The sequence below is a fragment of the Eulemur rufifrons genome, chromosome 21 (assembly GCF_041146395.1).
Source record: "Eulemur rufifrons isolate Redbay chromosome 21, OSU_ERuf_1, whole genome shotgun sequence".
NCBI classification, from domain to species: Eukaryota; Metazoa; Chordata; class Mammalia; order Primates; family Lemuridae; genus Eulemur; species Eulemur rufifrons.
Genome location: NC_091003.1, coordinates 18,698,419 through 18,719,247, shown reverse-complemented (window position 1 = coordinate 18,719,247; position 20,829 = coordinate 18,698,419). Strand labels below are relative to the sequence as shown.

At 59.0% G+C, this 20,829-nt stretch overlaps 1 protein-coding gene across 1 annotated transcript in view; it reads right to left on the bottom strand.

The window, feature by feature from the left end:
• The window catches only part of TTC28 (tetratricopeptide repeat domain 28), a 526,655-nt gene that overhangs the window by 17,658 nt on the left and 488,168 nt on the right, over positions 1-20,829 (bottom strand). The window contains exon 13 of the mRNA XM_069497389.1: positions 10,813-10,957. Coding sequence (XP_069353490.1) covers positions 10,813-10,957 — 145 coding nt within the window. The remainder of the gene's footprint in view (positions 1-10,812; positions 10,958-20,829) is intronic.

Sequence of the window (20,829 nt, the reverse complement as noted above, 5' to 3'; positions counted from 1 at the left end):
GAGGGGACGGGAGGCTGGAACCCCAGGGTGAACATGGGAGGCTGGGGGCTGGGGTGACATCCCTGGAGAAGTAGGGGCAGGGCCGGGCTCCAGGACCTTTTGTGACCTTTTGGGAGGAATGTGCTCGTCCTCTGAGGGGACTGGCCCCTTAGCCCTGGGCCTGGGGGTGCTGTCCCCACTTGTTCCCTCTGGGGACACTGGGGGATCCAATGCACCGATGTGACACCCATCCCTCCTGAAAGGCCTGGCGCGAGGACGCGGGGGAGGGGTGCAGGCAGAGCCCCCGCAGACGCCGCCCCTCCCCGTCCTCTGCGGACATGTTTCTTTCCGCAAGGGCCGCACGGAGCCCCAGGCAACGCGCGTCTTAGTGAGGTCGGCAGCCGCAGCGGGGAGACGGGTCTACGCAGGCCCAGAGCCCGCGGGGGAAGAAGGTCCGGGGTCCCCGAGCCCACACGCACCGGGTGCCCCGGGGCAGGGCTGGCTGCCCTCACCCTCACCCGTCTGCCGAGGGGAGGTGACGAGCGGGGTGCCCACCAGGGCGCCGCTGTGCCTGGGGCAGCAAGTGTGCTCGCCTGACCCAGCTGACGTGCCGCTGTGGGCGCTTGGCTCAGGGTGGCAGAGCCACTCGGCTAACCCAAAGTGACACATGCCTGGCGGGACGTTCAGTCTCTACGAACCCCTTGTGATTGTTTTTTCTTTATTTAAAAAAAAAAAAATTCTGGCTACACTTAAAGAAAGCAGAAATAAAAATTGTCAGGCCGATTTGTTTCTGGTTTGCTTTAAGGGCGACAGTGTTTCCCAAGAAGGGGTGAATGAGCCAGTGTACGATCCAGGAAGGAAGAAGTGGGGGCGTCACAGTGACCCCCACGTGGTCTGTGGGTCAGTTCTGGGTCCGCACAGGGAGGCGGGGAGAGCAGTAAGAACCTGGGCCCTGCGACCCCTCGGGCCACACCTGAGGCCCGGGCAGGCGCATGTGGCTCGAGTGGGCTGCTCCGAGGTGGTGCCACCACGCTGTTGGCATGTGCCAGGGAACCTGGACCCGGCCACGGTGGCAGAGCTGATGGTGTCGTGACCTCAGTGATGGGGTCAGCGGCTATGACAGAGACGGTCACTCACTGCTCAGCAAGAGCTGTGCTGCCTGGGATGTGGGCCACGTGGGGCGTGAGCCACCTGCCACGCGCAAAACTGGACCCACCCTCCACTGTTCCAGAGTCACTGAGCCTTGTTGGGACAAGGTGCTGGCCTCGCCCAAACCCCAACAGGTCTCTGTCAGGTGTTGTCCCACAGGCCACTGCCTTCACTGGGACACCTGCCACTGTGGCTGAGTCTCTGGGCACAACAGCAGCTGGGCAAGGTCAGAGGACGGGCGCTGAGGCTGCAGGTGGCAGCGTGCCTGTGCAGGAACTCCGCTGGCCACCCACAGAACCTTCCCCTCTGAGCCATGAACCTAAAGCCCAGCGAGCGCACGTCCCTGCAGGCAGCGCGTGTGTCTTCTCTGACACTCCACGAAGGGCAGAGGGGGTCACCTCATGTGGCCCTGTCATTGGAAGTCACTGTCGCAAGCCGGGCCTCGGCTTTCCCATCAGCACTGGCGCCCGCTGTGGACTGCAGGGAGCCAGGTAAGTTTAGGACACAGTCCCTGCTTGTGAGCTTACTATGACATGCTTAGAAACACAAAATGTACACAAGAAGCCACTGTTGAGTGACACTCAGTAATGTCAAATACAACGGCACCGCAGCAGTGTGCAACGTCGGCCCGGGAGGTGGGAGCCCACCCGCGCTCGAAGCCGAGCCCTTCCCAGGAGGCTGCCCGGCACGTGACGGCTGGGGAAGGCCCGGCCTGGGCAGGCGGGAGGAGGGGACGGGGCCAGACTGTGGAACCTGCAGGGCAGGCACAAAGGTGGCCCTCACTGGCTGCAGGGACCTGCCACACCTTCTCCAGCTGGGCCCCACGGCGCACGGGGAGGCAGCCTGCGTTGCGGGAGGCAGCTGTGCTGAGAAAGTCACACCCAGGCAATGGACACCAAGAGAAGGGACAAGGAGACTGGCCGGGACTTGGTGAGAGTGACCAGAGGGGACGAGGAGAGGGAAAGTCTAAAGCCATGGCCTGGGGGATCGGACGGCTGCTCGCTGAGCCTCATGTCCCAATTTCCAGGCTGGGGATAGTGCCCCGCGGCTGGCACCGAGCCTGGCACGCGGGTACAACTCTGCGTGAGGCCCCGGATGGGAACCGTGTCCAGGCAGCGTGAAAGGAGACGGGGGACGGCGAGAGGCGTGGGCTGGAGGGGACACGGGGTGGACGGCAGACGGACAGCTCCGTTAGAAGGCAGCGGGGGAAATGACAGGACGTGCTGGAGGAGATGCCCGGACACTGGCTTCGAGTTCTGCCGCTGGTGTGTGAGCGCGACCCTCACACAGAAAGACAAGCTCCATCTGCCGTGAACGTGAAAAGGGAAAAGAAGGCGACGTCTCTGCCCCAGCTGCATTTTGTTGGTGAGATTCCAGAGGAGAGATGTTCCGGGGAATGTTCCGGGGACACCGCCCTGCGCCTGGGGCTGTCGGCGCAGAGAGGGCACTGGCTGCTCCTGAACTCTTGGGTTCGAAAGGTAAAATAAGCGGCAACTAACAGAGCCCAACAAATTCTAACAAAGACCCAGGTTTTCTGACCTCTGAAGTTTCTAGAAATTGGATCTTCTAAAGCAGAACAAGACACGGAGGCCAGGTGTACTCGGACCTGTTCGGTCCCCAAAGGCGCCACCATCACTCTCCCCCACGGGCTGCGACCCCGGCCGTGCCAGCGTGAGTCGGGGCAGCAAGTATTACTAGAGAGCTTGCTGTGCGCCAGGCTGGGTGATGCAAAAGGGAAAGACGGAGTGTCCCAGCAGGGAGGCCACCGCACACAGCGCTGCAGGGCTGCCCGGTGGCCCCGCGACGACAGGGATACCACTCGGGTACAGCCATTTCTCCCATGCGGTGCTGAGCTTCGTCAGTGTGGGGCGCCGAGGAGGAAGGGGCTGTCCTGCCGGCCTGGGTCAGCGGTGGGTGCGAGGACGTCCGCTGCAGCCTGCCCAGCCGCGGCTCACTGTCCCTCCAGCGCCTCGCGCTCTTGGCCCAGCCGTGACCTCCCTGCAGCCCTCCCTACGTGGAGAGCAGAGCCCCCCTGCTCCGAAGGCTCCCAGGGGTGCGGCACACGCATGCCGCTGGAAGTGACCGCTCCCCACGTCAGTCACAGGGTGGCCCGCTGCCTGCCCCACCACTGCAGGCTGGCGCTGGCCGGGCCGGCCGCGAGCATTTCCCTGTCCTGTGGGCCGAACCGCACCTTCTCCAGTGCGCACCCTGGCTCGGGCACACTCCGCAGTCCTAGAGAGCCATGTTCCTTATAGCTTGTAATTCCTCTTTCCTCACAGGTGATAGTTCTTTATACCGAACTTCCCTGGTTAGCCTGTCGGGTGGTTTCTGTCTCCTGATGCTTCCAGAAGGACGGAAACCCTCGGCCAGCGGACCAGGACAGGAAGGCACTCTGGGGTTCCGAGGCGAGGCCTTTGCCACGGAGTCTGGGTCAGCCTGCTGTGTCGGGGCGCTGCTGGTGACAGTGACGTGGAGTTGCCAGGTGGGGTGGCACGTGGGGAGAAGGCAGTAGGGCTCCCAGCACGTCCGCAAGACACTCACCTCCCTGCACCCGAGCTTCCAAACGCACAGGACAGCGCCAACGTCACTCGTTCCGGGCCTGTGCGACAGAGGGCGCCGCGGCAGTGTGGAGCGCCTGCCACCACGCCAGACACGGTGGTCAAACACGAATTCACACCTGTCTTCAGGTGGTCGGAATGAGCTGGCACAGCCCCTGCTATTTATCCTATTCTCTTCCCCGGGGCCCGCGTCGCCCTTTCCCTCTGGCGTTTACAGACGTTCACGAGGCGGAAACACATCCACGGCCTCCCTGGAGCAGCCAGGCCTGAACCGTAACCGCGGGACCGAGAAAGACAGATCCAGCACAGCCCCGTCCCTCCCCCCACGCCACCTCCACCGCCACCCACAGCCACTTACAGAGCCGCCACCAAGCGGTCGTCCTGCCGTCAAATGTCCAGCCTGCGGTTCTCCCAGGCAACCCCCATGACCCCGGACGTCTGGGTGGGGAATTCTGATTCAGTGACCGTTTTGGCCAGTGGGGTCCTCCGTATGCGTCCCTGGTGGCCAGAGGACTTGGGCTGTTCTGAAAGCACCGATACCCAGTGTCACATTGCACGGGGCCTCATTTTTGGCTTCAGAAGTAGGTGCTCCGTGTGCAACACCAAGGCTCGCAGGATCAGTGCGTGACCTCCGCGCTGTGCCCGGGGGTGTCCCTAGTACTGGAGGACGCGGCAGGCCTCTCGGGCCTTCACAGCACCACACGCCAGAGGAGTGGAAACCCCTGCTCACCGCGGGGCAGGGAAAGAAAAACCCTGGGTCTGTAAGTTTGGGGGCTGATTAGATTTGGGGCGAAATGTACTTTACTATATACAGCAAGGAATCCAGCAGCAAAGGACTGCTGGGAATCTCATATAGGGCTTTGGATTTTTTCCTGACTCATATCTTTGAGTGAATTGATCAAACAGAACTGTTTAAGGTGGAGGAACATTTTCTGTGATGCTTCCGAGAAATTTTGTCATCATGGGTGGATATATACAGGGTCAACAATATCACATACCTACTGGAAATAACACTCAAGCCAGGACTGAAACCCACTAAGATTGTAGACACTATATTCCAGCCGGAAATGGAAAAGTGAACATTCAACCCATTCAACTGGTCAACCAAACCACAGCCCATTGGTTTGTCTGAAGAACCCAAGAAGGGCAGGGTGGGGGGTCTGGGTGCTGGAGAAACATGACCGTGGCCAGCAAGAGCCAGAGGGGCCTGGCTGATAGGCAGGGTCCAGCCTCAGCCAAAGCAGCTCGAAGGGACTGCTGGAGCCACAGGAGCCTCTGCAGTGTGGGGACCTCTCTCTCCATCCTGGCTGACCTGGTACAACGGAGACTTCCGGCCTCAGTGGCAGAAGTGCCTTGGCCTGCCCAGAACCTGCCAGGGTGAGGCCGAGATGGCCGCTTGCCGAACATCAGCGGGAACAGAGATGACACTGGCCTAACAGCAGTGGCCGAGGTGGGGACACCACCTACCTCTGGGAACTGATTATCCTGGGTGCTCTCACCGTCAGTTTCAGTCGTACAGACAGCTTGCCAGTAATTGCCTCCATTTTTCCTCCTCCTAATCAGTTGTGGAAATGCTTGTTGTCCTTGGGTGACGTCTGTCCTCATTTGAATATTGCTACAGCTGTCTCAATCAGAAATCAATTAGGCAGCCTGGCAGTGGGGCTGCCGGTCTCAAGGGCCCCATCCTCCACCCCATATTCTTGAATCTAGATCTGATTGTTCCTAGGGACAAAAATCCTCCGGCTATCTCCAAGACGCTCAATCTATTTAGAAAACAGGCACCGAAATGGTCAGTCTTGTTCCTGCTGCATCTGCCCTAGGGTAAACTGACTTCATCGTGTTACCTGATTTTGCAAGGGGCATTTTACAAAACACAGAGAGTCCTTTTCCCCAGAGCAGTAATCACGGTCGTGACCCGGCCAAAGCCAAGCTACCCTCCTGGCCGAGCCCTTGGCAGAGCCGGCACCCGCTTCCGTCTCAGATGAAAGGTCTCCGGAGAATTCCCTGAGCTCCAGCGTTGAGGAAGGCAGTGCACCAGCCTCACTGACACACATCAAGTCCTGAGGAAGTTTCTAGGCTCTTGAGCAGGTGACCCCACAGCTCTGTGAATCGCGAGCAGAGGTGAATGACAAGTGCTTTTCTTCCTGATCAAATCATTCACTTTTGCCACCTGTCCCGTAACCTTCATTTTTAAGACTTTAAATATAGGAAACAGGGAATTCAAATATAGGAAAATAAAGAAAGATAAGGATGGCATATATAAAGGCTCTTTAACTAGAACAAGTCGAAACTCCAAGGATCCCAAAAGGTCCCCAGATCTGGACCTTTGAAGGGTGACTGGACCAAACCTGGGGAATTTCCGACTCTAAATCTGGTCCCTTGATTGTGGCACCTTTTGTCTTTGGACAGAGACCCCGCCTACAAACTGAGGGACCCGGATGCACAAACAGCTCAGCCTACAGCAGCCCCGCAGGGCCTCACCACGTGCGTGTGGCCGAGCGAGGTGGCCCTGGCCATTCAGGCTGTGGGGCCAGGACTGGTCCAAGATCTGTCCCTTCACAGCGAGTGGAAGGTCCAGGTCAGAGCATGGATTGCCACCCTTCATTCTACCTTGATTAAAAACTAGGGCCATAGACGCACACACACCCTTGTCCCTTTCACACTAAACCCTTGCCGCTTTTCTTTGGTGACATTTTCTCCTTTGGGTACCAGACAGGCTCTGACCTAATGTGAGATGATGGCTCGTGCGCGGATGCAACTGGGCTCGCCTGGAAGATGAGTGGACGTGCTCAGCCCACCCTGACAGCAAAGGACAGCGCGGTTCCGGGGCAAAGCCACGACAGGGCTTCCCTGAAGCCAAATTAAATCAAATACTGGTGCGCGGCCTACGGTAAAATATTATTCTGTTCCACTCTTCATACTGTCTGACCTAGTCCCTCAGCAACAGGACTGCGGCTAAACAAAGGCAGTTGTTCAAATAATTATTTGCCCCATGTGAAGAGGCTAATCGTTTTAGTCTTGAAGTGTCAGTGATTCATAAGCCGGGGCCTTCGGTTTTGATTTGCGTTCTCACGGAAAACGAGGAGACGGGTCTGGCTCTGTGTGGCAGCTGACAGCGGCCGGGTGACAGTGTCACGTCGCCCCCTAGTGGGCGCGGCTGCTTGCAGCGAGGACTGGGAGAATGACCGAGGCCACCTTCGCCACCCTGGTGGCCTGGTCGGGAGGGGTGACTGGACTCTCCTGAGACCAAGGGGCCACCGAGGCCGACCTGCCCCAACTCGGTGCAGCCCACCGGCCTCTGTCGCTGGCCTGCCCACCCCGCTTGGCACAGCCGGGGAGTGAGCAGCGGAACGGGGGCCCCGGCCCAGCTTCTCGGCCGTCCCCTCGGGTTCAGGACAGCGTGTGCCTAGCACGTGTTAATAAATATTTGCCGAATGAATGGATAAAGCTGCGGATGGAGAGGACTCCCAATCGGAGTCCAGCTTTTTTGTTAAGCATTTTTACTGAAATACAATGAATCATTTCAGTTTGCCAAGGAACAACTCTTGCTCTGATAATTTACTTTAATGGCTTTGAAAAGGTTTCACTGTCTCATTTGAAGCAGCCAAACTCCTTCACTGTGTTCAGACTGGTGATTCACGAGAGAATATTTTCGAATATGAGGAACTGAGGATGTACTTTCTAACCAAACGCCCCACTTTGCTGCGGCCCCGACGGCCAGGGCACGGCCCCATCACCTTTGTCCCTGTCCCTGCAAACAGCTCCTGACAGCGGCAGATGCACAGGGCGCCACTGGCGGCCTTTAAGAAGCTGTCACGTATCTGGTGGCCGGGCTTTCCCTTGTCCTAGTTTGTAAAGACATTATTCTGATCATTGTTCTCACTTGTCTGAGGCTTGAGTCCATACCTCTTCCCCCTTCCTAGCACTCCTAGAGGAAAATCAGGTTGTCCAGGTGCCAGCTACCACCAACCCCATTAGCATATTTTTATTCTTTAAGTCACAGGGGAAAGTCCTCAGGGAGAAAAACTGTCTAAAACACACAGTGCAGATTCGATAAACTCAGAGGACCCCTTCCAGGATGACTGTGGCGCTGCGACAGTTTCCAGGGTGGAAGCCCTGGGAGGGATCAGGGCAGGGCCGCCTCCAGGAAGCCCTCAGCCTTCAGCCTCTTCTTGGTGGTCTCCACCAAGCAGATTCCAGCCTCAAGCACAGAGCCCCACGACAGTCACCACCTTCACCTGGCTTGACGTGGACTCATATCAACTGGGCTGTGACCCCACCCTGAAATAGCCCTGCTGGCTGGTGGGCATTTGTGGAGGGGGGGCCTCACTAGATCCAAAGCTCGAGAGCAGGCCTAGCCCTTTCCTGCTGTGCCTCCTCACGGGAAGCTCCCAAGAGCAGCCACAGAAAGCCCGTTAGCCTGTCTCTTCCTTAGGCCTCCCGCTTTCTCTGCCAAACTAGACCCAAAATGCAAATGCAGCTTTGGACCACATGCCACTGCATACACTTTACCGAGTGCCAAGGTGTACCAGGCCCTGGGGACACAGAAACCAATGCCAGTCCTTGCCTCCAGGGCGTGTGGAGGGAGGCACAGTAGGGGACGAGAGGCAAAGAGCTACGGTCCAGTCCAGTCAAACGCGTCGTCCCGCAGTATCTGTGGGCGATTTATTCCGGGACCCCCACGGATACCAAAGTCCTAGGAAGCTCAAGCCTCTGACATAAAATGGCCTAGTGTTCATGTCCGACCTGCACAAACCCTCCTGTCCGCTGTCGGCATCCCTGGATCACTTACAACACCTCTGCGGTGCCCGCGCATCACCTCACTCAGAGCGTGGCAAATTCGGGTTTTGCTTTCTGGAACTCCGTGGAATTTTTTTGCTGAGTATTTTCAATCCATTGTTGGTTGACTCCGTGGATGTGGGATGCACCGTAGAGCTGAGGGTATCGGGTACCGTAAAAGACATCCGGGTACGTAAGGGGCCCAGTGGTGGGGACGGGGTGGAGGGCTCAGGAGGCAGGAAGGCTCCAAAGAGGAGGTGACAATTGAGCTGGGCCAGAGAGCAGAGGGGCCTGTGGGTCCAGATGGCCTGAGCCTCACCAGGGCCAGTGGTGACAGTCACAGCCAGGCCCCCTCTGCTCCCCTCCCGCTCCCCCCTGCCAGTTCAACACGGGTGGAGCAAGTGATCTGGAGACACGAATGCAAGAGGAGAGATACGAAGGGACGGAGAAGGCCTAGTGGGTGAAGAATGGAGTCCAGATGCCCTTCACTGGAGCGGGACGCATGGGAGACGCAGACCTCAGGGCAGGCAGGAGGGAAGGCTGGCAGTAAGTCACCGGAATGGTCTGCGTGACAGTTAATGGCAGAAAAGGAAACTCAAAAAAAGCAGCCTCGCAGTCTAGGCATATATTTCTTCCTCCAAGGTACGGCACATAAATCAGGTAAGGTATTACGGCATCTGAGAGGCTTGGAGGTGGAGAGCTCTCTGCAGCCTTGGTCACCCCGTTAAAAGGACACAGGAGAGGATAAAAACCCTAAGAAGGGAAGGCCGGCTGAGTGCACGCAGGAGTGGCATCGCAGGGGAGGAGAGGACGGGGCCAGGCCTCTGCGCGTGATGTGATCAGATCTAGGAGGCCCTGGGGTGCAGGGAAGGCTCTCTCGGAGGGACAGTGGCAGGGACTCAGCACGTGGACGAGGCACCTGGCACAGCAGCCACCACTCGCCAGGGGCACATTCGCCACTGCTGCTGCCTCAGGCGCTTGGCACTTTTATGGAACCTGCTCTAATCTGACGCACGCGGTGGGAGGACCCTCACTTTCCATGAGGAAACAGACACTCCAGGCAGGGAGGCGGCTTCACCAAGGTCGCCCAACCAGGAAGGCGCAGACAAAGATGCACGTCCAGCTCTGGGGGTTCCCAGAAGCTCCGTGCTTTCCACCACCCCCATGTCCCCGCGCCAGGGAACGTCCAGAGGGCACTGGCAGGCAGGACGGCCTCCTTACAGATGTTAGGCAGGTTGCGATGCAGACTTGGAAAGCCAGGCGGGGAAAGATATGAGCATTTTCTTGGGACAAAGGAGTCATTGTCAAGATATGGTATCCTGAGGACGGGCTTCACCTAGGCCCGGTGGCTGAAGCGGAGAGAGAGCTGCTGAGGGGTCACCCAACACCCACGAGACAGACCGCAGAGGCCGCAGAGGAAGGGCCACGCCCAGCTGAGATGCGAGCTGCCCGCGGCCGGCCGCCGCCCCGCGCTCTCCCGACAAGCGCGGCACGCAGGCATCTGACGGGCTCCCCACTGGGATCCACAAGACCCTGAGCCCCTTGGTGTCCCCCATCCAGTTAGAGAGCTGCGTCCGAATTACAGAGTGACATGCAAAGAGTAGGGCAGGTGAAACGCCACAGCAAGCCTGCTGGCAGCGTGTGCGAGCGTGCCTGTGACGCCGGACCCTGACACGGAGTCCGTGATTCCCGACACGGTCTGAGGCCGAGGGAGAGAGGAAGGTGGGAACTGACTCTGAGACTCCTTGTCACCAGGAAGCACAGCCCTGGCTCGAACACGCTCAGACCAGATTCTGGAATGAGAGGTGGGGAAGCGTTCAGTCCCAGCAGGCTGTGGGGACAAGGTGAGAAGCCCTCTGGGAACAGCAGAGCCAAGGCCGTGTCCCCCGAGGCACTGCCAGGTGGGAAGGGCAGCCTCAGGCTCGGGCATGCGGGGCCCATGCTGATGGCTTGGTCCTGCTGGTGGCCGATCGGTTGTATGGAGCCCGTACCTCCCTGGGCCTCAAGGTCACGGCGTTGGGCAGGCCGGGAAGGGAGCACCGTTTCATTCTGCACGTGATGTAACGCAAGCCACGTCTACGCTGGCTTGTGAGCAGCAGAGCTAGGACGTGAGCCCAGATTTGCCCACTTGCAGCTCAAGGCCTCATTCGCTAACCAGCAGCCGGCCCAGACATGCACCCACTTTAGCTTCCGAATGCTGAGAAGCTGGACAGAGAAGAGGTGGGTTCTGGAGAACCTCCGGTTGTCTGCAGAGCCCGTTTTTGCATCTAAGGGGATACACGGGGGCCCCGCCCGGTAAGCGATGTGTCCCGATACCCAGGGGCCTCGTGCCCGGGGAGCCACTCACCCCTTCCATGGGCGCTATGAGCAGGTCGTACAGGGCGCGGAGCGGGGGCTTGGGGAGCGAGCTCTGCCTGCTGGGCAGAGAGGAGGGCCCGTCTTGGGTCGGCGACACGGCGCTGCCGAACAGGCTGGTCATGCTCTGGCAGCTCCTGGGGAGAGAAGGGCAGAGGCATCAGTCAGGGCCCGCGCGGGTGGGGGTGAGGGATGGGGGGTCACCGCCGTCCTCTGGCTGCGCTGCCCCACGCAGCAGCACCGCTGGCTCCCTCCGGCCTCGTCCCCCTCTTCCCTGTAAGGTAATGTTCATACCGCAGCGAGCACCGTCAGAAACACGGGGCAGACCAGCTGCACACAACAGCTTAGGTTTCTGTGGAGTTTCTCTACATAATCAAATGTCCCAAAGTGCTGTTCAAAGGCTTTAATGACAACCTGTGTGGAGTGACTGTGCGCAGACAAACGTGAGGACCATTAGGAATCAGTGCAGCCACCAGGCTGGCGAGGACAGCGCCCCAGGACCAATTAACTCACGGCCCAGAAGCCTCAGTCAAGACAAAGGGTGTGTCGGCCCCGGCCTGGGCTCAGAGCGGCCACTGGGCGCCCACCTGGCCCCAGCCCAGGCTCTGCGGCAGGGCCCTGGAAGCCCCGGCCCCCCATCTCCTCAGGCGGGGGCACTGGGGGTTGCTGGCCGGGCTGTCCCTGCGGAGTGCGTCAGCTCGTGTGTGGCTGGCTACGTGGTTTTATTTTGCTTTTCAATTTCTGTTCCAATGTTTCCAGGCTTAGTTTTATTAAATCAGAGGCACCTGCAACCCCAAGGACTCCAGTTTTCACACTCCCGACACAGGATGGGAGCATCATTCACCCCTTCCTTCACTTAGAAAACGTTTCCTGAGCCCTGGCTGGCTGTCAGAGATGGCACGGTTGCTGGGGACCTACAGAGGACAAAACTCGAGGGAAGCAGGAGAAGAGGCACAGGCAGGGGAAGCAACCCGGCTGCCAAGGCAGGGGTGAGGCTGACCACAGGCGTCCTCTCCGCACCTGCCCTGTGGCCTGGCCGGTGTGGCCTCAGCGTGGCCATTGCCACACCCTCTGTGTTCCTGTTAGACAGCGACCTCCTGCCCTGGACTCGGACACTGTGCATGGTTTTGGAGTTTCTGCTATGTATTCCAGGACCCCCTAAGGACAATGACTGTCCCTTAAACCAGACACGCTGCTGAGCTCCAGTAAGCACTCTGGGCTGCTGGTAGTGACAGCAACTTGATTGTCGCCTGGGAAAACCCAGAAGGCTGCTTTCCCTCCTGGGCCAGGCCAGGAGCCGTGACAGTGAAAGAAATGATTTGAAAGACTCGCTGGTGCTTTCCAGGTACGGCTTCCACCCGCAGCCCTCCAGCCCTCTGGGTCATCTCCGCCACGTCCCACTTGACCTAAATTCTAGGGTCACGCCACGCTCTGGGCGCCTCGGCCCGGCCTGCCGGCTGCGCGAGAAGGGCGGGGCGCAGGGCTCGGAGGGCTGGAGAGCCTGCGTGTCTGCGCTCTGGCCTCGCTCACGCTGGAAACGTGTAATTACAAGTGACTGGGGCCGTGGCACGTCTTGGCCATCAGAGCCAACGAAGCACAGACAACCCCGGAGTGACACTCAGAGGCTCACTTAATTCCACAGAATACGCTGCAAAGAGCAACTCTCCCCTGAAGGAGAGATTACCAAATTGCTCTCCGGAGGAGATGCTCTGGCATGACACGTGGTGTCTGTCACGGCTCTGTGTGTTACCCCACACGCATGCACCCTCGGCAGACAGGGAGCGTGGCCCTAAAGAGCCGGCACTACCATCCCGACAGCACACAGGGGCAGCGGGGCCCTCGGCGCCCTCTCCCTGTGCGACTCTCGTTTCACGCCCTAAACGACTGCCTACACTGCGGGCTCCGGTCCCCCCCACCTGAGACACCTGGGTCTCATCAATCCCGCTGAGGGTGTCGAGCGACAGTGCCATGTCCCCAGACGATGCTGTCACTCCAGGTCCTCACGGTGACTGAAGGAGGTGCTCCGCAAACCCCAAGCCGCTGTGGCTCAGAGCTAAAAAGCCTCCTGCTGGAGACAGATCCCAGCTCTAGGAGTGCCCCCTGCTCTCCCCTGGGGCATAAGGGGACCAGGACGGTCCAGGCTGCCCAGGGAGACACCAGAGCTCCTTCCAGCTGGTCCAAAGCTTGGCTACTTACTCCAACAAATCAGAACGAAACACCTAAGTCATCTGACCCGTCCCTGAGGAGCACAGGACGTCAGGCTGGGCAGTCCCTGGGGGCCTGGGCAGGGCACCCCGGCTGACAATGCTGAGCAGCACAGGAAGTGCCAGGGAAGGGCTGGAGTCTGACACCAGCCACCAATTCAAAAGGAAAAAGGTCTGGAAGGAGGGAGGACAGACCAGCAGAGTTGAAATCCCAGCCTCCGGCAAGTCGGTTACCCTCTGGGCATCGCTTCGTGGTCTGCAGTGCTGCCCAGAGGCAGGGGGTGTGAGGACCGGAGGGGACGGCTGCACAGCACGCGGGACCAGGAAGGCTTGGGAGGCTTAGCAAGACAGACAGGGGCCTGGGGTGGGGATTCCGGAGTGTAAGTACTGACTGCGGGGTGTCTTTTTACTGAATGCCGCGAGTGCTAGAGGCACCTAAAGGACGCAGCAGCACTAACCCCTCCTGCACACCACTGCCCGTGTTGTGCCAGGCACGGTGGTCCATGGGGGCCAGGCCGTGGATCTCTGCACCAGGCTCCAACAGGGGTGGAGGGGCACCGAGGCACAAGCTCCTCGGTCCAGCTGCTGGTTGGGCGGAGCTGAGGGATCTTTCTGGAAGAGCACCATCCAATCTGGGCCACGAGAGAGGATCTGGAGTTAGCCTGCCTGGTGGACAAGGTGGAGGAGGTCATTCCAAGCAGGGGGACAACATAAGGAAAGACACAACACTGGGAAACCGAGACCATGGTGCCTGAGGCAGTGCGAGTGAGGAGGCGTGAGGACGGAGGGTCAGGGATGCAGGCTGGAGAAGACGGTGGGCCAGGTGGCCAGGGCGGGGGCTCTGGGGTTACCTGTGGGAGAAGCAGGCCCGGCTACCCCTTTAAACAACCAGGTTTACCTAATCAGGAAGCTCCTCCCCCTGTGCTACCAGTTGCTTCCTAGAGGATGAGCCGAGGGAGCCCATCTATGTCGCTTCCCTCCCTGAGAGCTTTCCCCTTGTCCCCCGGGCTGGGCTGCGCAGACCACCCATGATCAGACCATATGTCACCCTCTCCACTGGCCAACTTCAGTTGGGAAACCAGTCAGATGTCTTTGGCCAGGGCCGGTAAACACGCAGCTGTTCATGGCACGTATTTGATTTGGGGAGGTTTCCTGGGAGACCCTTTCTGGGCACGTGGTTATGTTTCCAGGCAGTGCAGATTATTCAAGAACCAGACCCTGCTGGGGTGGGCAGGGCAGGCACCCAGGCTTGCCAGCAGAAGCCCCGCCTCCGAGCCTCAGCCAAGCCTCCCTGCCTGACACTTGACCTTGTCCTGCTCTCTCCAGGCTGCCAAGCCCACGCGTGCCCCACTGACACTTGCTGACCTCTGCCCCCCGGATGCCACGTCAAGTGCTGACTCTCAGCCTCCCACCCTGGCCCCTCTGATGGCCTGGTGGCTCACAGACCAGCCATCTCTGGAGCAGCAGTTCCTGGGTGGGTGCACCTGGACCTGGCCACAGGCAGGAAGCCCCCTAAGAACACCCTCTGATCTGTGTCGCCATTTGGTGGAGGGTACCTATCACAAAGCATATCCCTTTGAAAACAAAAACAAAAGCCCAGAAATAATCAGTCGGTGGTTATAAAACAATAGAGAACCAACTAACCTAAAACCATAATTTGAGGTCAAAGTAAATCCATACAACCCCCCCCCCCAGCAGGAGGCATTTGTTGCCACCCAGCCCCCGTGGTGGCTTCCCCGCCTGCCTTCACGCACACACCTCGTCTTCTGCAGCTACTCAGGCGGCAGCTGCCCCCGGTTTCTCCACACTGGTGGCCCTGGCGTCTAGCTGTGCCTTGACGGCAGCAGCATGTGCCCGGTCCCTACTAGAGAGCTGTTCCAGGAGTGACAGGCCCAGGGGCAGAGAAATGGGGGACAGAAAATCAATGCCAAGAGGAACTGACAGTCCCTTGGGCTGTGGGAGTCACCCAGAGGCACAGGGACGGGAGGGTCTCAGGCAGGGACTCGGGCCAGGACGCTGCCCCTCTGGTTGCGCTGGCAGGCCGAGGTCTCCTCACCGCCACGATCCTCAGCGCCACAGCTGCCCCGTGCAGACTGCTGTGAGCTCCCAGGAAGCTGGCACTGCTGATACGATCCGGTGGTGAAGAGTAGTCTAGCGCCTCTGAGTCACAGCGGTTGGCAACACTGCCCCGGGCTCTGAGTCCCAGGCAGGCAGACCGCTCACCGCGGCTGGCAGGGGTGAACTAGGGTGTGAGGGACGACCTGCTCCCTGCTGTCCTCCCTGCACTGTCACGATGGCCTAGTGCGTCCGCAGCTCCGTCGGAGAGTGGCCGCAGAGCGCCGAGGGGACTCCCGCAGACACTGTGCCGCTTTCATTTCTGCGGGGCCTTTCAGCCCGGCTGACTTCTCTCTGCCCCAGCTCTCTGGACTCTAAGACGAGAGCTCAGCGCTTTCCACTCATTAGAACGGGAGCTTTGAAAGGGGTGGAAACGTGCAGCTCGTGTGGCAGGAGTGTGAGCCACAGCGGGGGCTGTGCTGCCCCTTTAGGAAATCAGCCCAGAGGAGGTGACACAGCCAGGCCTGCCACATCTGTCTCACCCAGCGGGGTTGCTGCTCCTTCACAGCGAGGAACCGAGATTCAGGGGGCAAGAGATCTGCACAAAGCTACTGGGCAGGCAGGGGTCGGGCCTCTCCCCGCTGGCGGAGATGGGTTTTTGCGGCACCCTCCGGCCCATGAAGGCGGGGCGGCCCCTCCCCGGCTTCACAGGTGCACCGCCGCGGGGCTCCGGCAGGTGGCGCTGGCCCGCTTTCCTCCCGGCCGGTCCGTTAACCGCGGGGACCCGGTGGGGCTAATCGACAGCCCAAGTCGCAGCGGAGGATCCTCCCACACAGCGCTGTCTTTATTAGCTCATTCCTCAGATGATATCTATTCATCTACTTCTGGAGAAATACATTCGTTTTCTCCCTGCACGCAGTCTGCGTGGCGAAGCGGGAGCGGTGAGACCCACGTCTGGTCTCTGCTCGTAGGAAACGCAGGGCCACAGGATGGTACGCGAAGAGCCACCGAGGAGGGCGGAGGCATCAGGGGTGTGGTTTATGTCTTTGGGATGACGACACACACTAGCCGGTCCGGGCTGCACTCCCTGTGCATGAATCTGCCCCCCAGGGAGGACGGGTCCTTCTTGGACTGTCTAGACACAGGGCACATCCGGCCATGACACCTTTAGGACCACGGGAAGGGAGGGGTGGGAGGGGAACTAACTGATATGCGGCATCTTCTCAGGTGGCCCAGAGCTGGGCTGTGGCATGTGTGCGCTGTTCAAATCCTCTCCCCCTCCTCCACTGTTACTGATGAGTCAACGGGACCGCAGGTGAAGCATCGCCCCTCAGGCAGCGACGCCAGGGGTGGGGTCCTAGTGCCCTGCGCAGTCAGGTAGCAGGAAGCCCGCAGCCTGGGGGCCTCCGTTCTCTGGGGACTAGAGCTGTTCAGCATCAGGCCCTGGACCCTCGTCTCCTTCGCATCCTCTAGCCCAGAAGAGCAGACACCGCAGGGAGCATGTTCCTAGGGGCCACCTGGGAGCAGGACCCTGCCCCCAGGTCAGCTGCGCAGGGGCAGGAAGGAGGAAAGACAGCTTCCTCGATGGAGGTGGCTCATTCAAGACACGGCTGCCTTTTCTCAGCCCTGTCATTGCTCCTCCGAGGGTGCTCACACTCAGGTGGGCCCCTCAGCCCCTCCTGGCTGCAGCCACCTGCCTCGCCAGCGAGGGCTGCACCTGGCAGACGGTGAGGGCAGGCCTGCTCTGCTGGGATCCGTCTGGAAAATCGCTTGGCTCTTTCCTTCCTCACCTCAGCCCTGACCAGGATGTTCCAAAATCCCCTCTGGGGCTCTGAACTGAGCTGCCTCTTTTGAGGGATGGGAACTGGCCTGAGATTTGGATCTGAGTTTTAAACTACCAGTAGAAAATTAATTGGCAAATGCATTATATTCAAGTAGCCAGAGATGCCTCAATTCAATTCAATTTTAAAAAAAGGATTCTGAAACCATTCAGCGACTTTCCTCCACGAAAGACCGTGCCCTTTGGGAGATGAGCCTGTCAAATGCTGCATTTTAAGTCCTTATTCAATAAGCTGTTGGCGCTTTCTGCCTGCTCCCCCTCCTCATTACCAAGCGCCTGTCTCCTCTGTGGGCTCAGGCAGGGACTCCTGCTTTTCCAGCGATGCCTGGCTCCTCTCAAGCCCAGGAATGAGCCTGGGGATGCACGTGGCTTCTCTCCCCTTGTTCTTGAACTCTTCTGGGCTCATCAGGTCCACGGTAGGTTCCCTGCTAGGGTAAGGGCTGTGACACACACGCCTCCACCAAGAGGGCCTGGGCCTGCCCTCCTGCAGGAGCCACGCAGCAGTGGGTGGTGCCTGGCCTCCGTAGCATGCACGAGGCTCAGCAGCCAGGCCTGGAGATGGTCGTCTTAAAGACCCCGATGCCCAGGCCACCCCTGCACAGGCTCTTCCCGCTGCCCCATTCAGAGGTCAGGACAGAGACCCAAGCCAGGCAGTCACTAGAGGCAGGGTCACCAGTGCTCGGGGCTGGAGAGAAGACGACTCAGCATGTGACAGCCTGCCCAGCTGATGCATGTCCAGCACTGCACCAAAACCCCTTTCCAAAGGGCTTTGCACCCTCGGGCAAACAAACACACCTGTGGGATCTCACTCACTAGCTCACAAAGAACCCCCAGAGCTGGATTAGTCAGCGTTGTTCAAAGACAGAATGCACTGCCTCAGGATGTAGCAGGCACCCTGTCCCTGCAGGAAGTCAGGCAAAGGATGGGTGGATCACTCAGCAAGGGAGTTAGACGGGTGGGCGAGGGGGGCTGGAGCACTGTCTTTGGAGTCAGAGACCTGGATCCTACTGCCGGCTCTGTCTCTATCTAGCTGTGAGACTCAGGCAACTAATTTACTTCTGCAGGCCTCAGTGTCATAGTAGTAGCCCTCACGGCGTTGTAGGCACTAAGATAACACATGTAAAGCACTCAGCTCGGCACTGGGTACTTGGCAAGTAACCAACACACACCCACTGCCGTCATCATCATCTGTGGTGTTGTCACAGTTATCAAACGTCTGTTCCCATCCTGACCGACCTTTCTTCCACCTTCCGTAAGTGAGCGAGTACCTGCACCCACTTAACCAAAGGCACTGTGCTAGGCCTTGGGGGACACAGAGGGCGCAGATGTCACCTGGCCCTGGGCAGAGAGAGGGCGTGCACACGGGGAACAGACGCGGAGTGAAAGGCAGCGGCTCCCTACCCGACGGGTCCAGCGCCAGGACATTTCAGAGAAGGGGGAAACTGTTCCCAGGCAGCGCAGGCTGAGATGGATTTGCGACAGACGCTGTGTTGAGATGGCACCTCAGGGAGAGCCCTCCTTGCCCGTGTCCCACACCCAAGCAGAGGCTCTAAGGGGGGAAAGGGCAGGGCCAGGGCTCCTTTGGGTTGGGACGGAGGGTGAGGGGCAGACATCACGGGAGACGGGGAGCTCCTGAGACCACCGTGGAGAGAGTGATGCCGTCACAACGGCACTCCAGCCAGAGGGGGGGACAGCAGTGGCCACTGGCCCACCCCAAGGGGGCGGTAACGGGGTCACAGGGTAGGGGATGAAGTCACACCTAGTGAGGGGCAAACTGCATCCCTGTCACTGACCAGTGAGGAGACTTGGGGCATTTAACCTTGCTGGGCACCAGCAGCCTTTCGAGGCTGTTTGTGGGATTCCATGAAACAATGATTTCACGACAACAGTGAGCTCAAGGAACAGGCATGGCGGTGGGAACACACAGGAGGGATGGAGACCGGAAACGTGACAGGGTTGAACCTGCCGGTCTTAGTGGCGACTGCGTTTGGGGCAGGAGCTGACCGGGGTGGGGGAGCCGCGACAGGCGAGGGGGACGCAGCAGGGGAGCAGGCCCGGCGCGTAGTGCCCGGGAGCCCACCAGAAACGCACGGGGGGTGAGCTGCGGGCAGAGGGGCAGCAGCCCCACTCAGACTGTAATTTTCCTAAGAAGCACCTGGGGGCTTTATTAAACCAAAGATCCTGAGTCAGGAGGTCTGGGCCGGAGCTAGGGAATCAGGTAGGAAGCTGACCTCCCCACTCTGACCGCTAGGGCAACTCCGAGTCCAGTCCGCGCCCACCCCCAGCTGTGCTTAACGGTGCATGTTTTGTGTATAAACTTTCCTCCCTCCCTTCTACCCTTCTTTTCACCTTATCTTGAATTTTCTCATCTATCTGCTTATTTTTCATCTGATCTTGTAGCATTTGTGTAAGTTCTAGTAAACTGTCTTAAATCATTTCTGGAACAAAGAAAATGAACAAATAAACAAATGTTAAGGAAAATATTACTTACAAATTAAATTGTGCCTTAAAATATCTTGGCACAACCTGGAGGCAAACTGTTGGGACGGCTTTTGTGTTTTGGATGAACTTGTCACTCCCTGATGGACCTGCTTTGGAAGTGATTTCTGATAGACAGTTCTTAATTTCACGCCTGCGCCTCAGTTGTATTTGTGCTGCCTGGAGTGGAGCACAGGGTGACAGAGGTACGTGTGCAGGGACCCAGGGGACCGTTGACCTGGAGGGTGGGGAAGCCTGGTGCCTCGAGATGCTGTACCACGACAGGAGCTCCTGCCTGAGGCCCAGTGACTGGAACCAACGGCTGGAACAGCTACCGGCAGGGACGGCCCCTGCCCAGAATAGCCACAGTGAGGTGTCCACAGACAACCTCCCGGGTGGGGAATGGGAAAGGGGCCGAGCCCATGTGACCCACCCAGCAGGACACGCACACACCCACGCCACACTAAACGTGGCATGCAGAGCCTGCCGTGGCCGGCCCCTCTCTCCGATTTCTTCTCTCCCTGTCCCACAGTCACGGAGGCTGGAGCTGTGGGGTGGAGATGCCCCTCTCCCCTTTCTGCAGGGCCCTGCTCCTTGTGAGTGGCTCTCTGGGGGGACCCCTGACCAGGCAGAGCATTTTCACCTGCTGATTCCCTGCCCAGTCTCCGTGAGAGCCGGGTGGGGGTGTGGTGGGTGCTAGGGGGAGCTGCAGAGACCTGAGGCAGGGCTCTGGCCCGCTGTGCACCTCTTTTTATAATGGGGAGACTTAACACTTCTTGGTGCTCTTTTTGGCTCTGGTCACTGCTCTCTGGGCAACAGGAAAGTCCCTCTCCACGTCGTGTCACACACAGCCATAACGTGGAAAATTAAAATCTAGGATGCAAATTGTACAGGCAACAGAAGTCAGGCTATTTCTCTGGGATACTGGTCCCGAATGGTCCTGGACACGTGCACCTTTAATGCCAAGGCGCTGCCCTGGGGCCCAGGATCGCGGCTGCAGGCAAAGGCCTGCACTGTCTTCCTCCTCTTTTTTGCAGCAAATGTGCCCTGCTGACTGTCCCCAGGTTCAGTCACACACATACACGCCAACCACACCCCCGACACATGCAGCAAAGGGGCACCCCCCGAACACATAAACACACGCATACATTCCCACAGATACTCCCCACCCCTGCACACGCGTGTGCTGGCCTACCCGCCCTCAGCATAACTTCCAGAGTCTAGGGCTGCTGCCCTGCCCACGGTGGCCACGCCGGGGTCAGGATGCTAGCCAAGAGAAGGGGCCTTGTTTTTCATTCAAGAGTGGTGCCCGCCCTGGGTACAGAATGCAGATGTGTTTTCTGCCAGAGTGCACAAGCAAGAAGAAAAATAGTGGTTGCAGAGACCTCGGAAACAATGGCAGAACAAAGACCAATTCCTAGAGCGGCAAGAG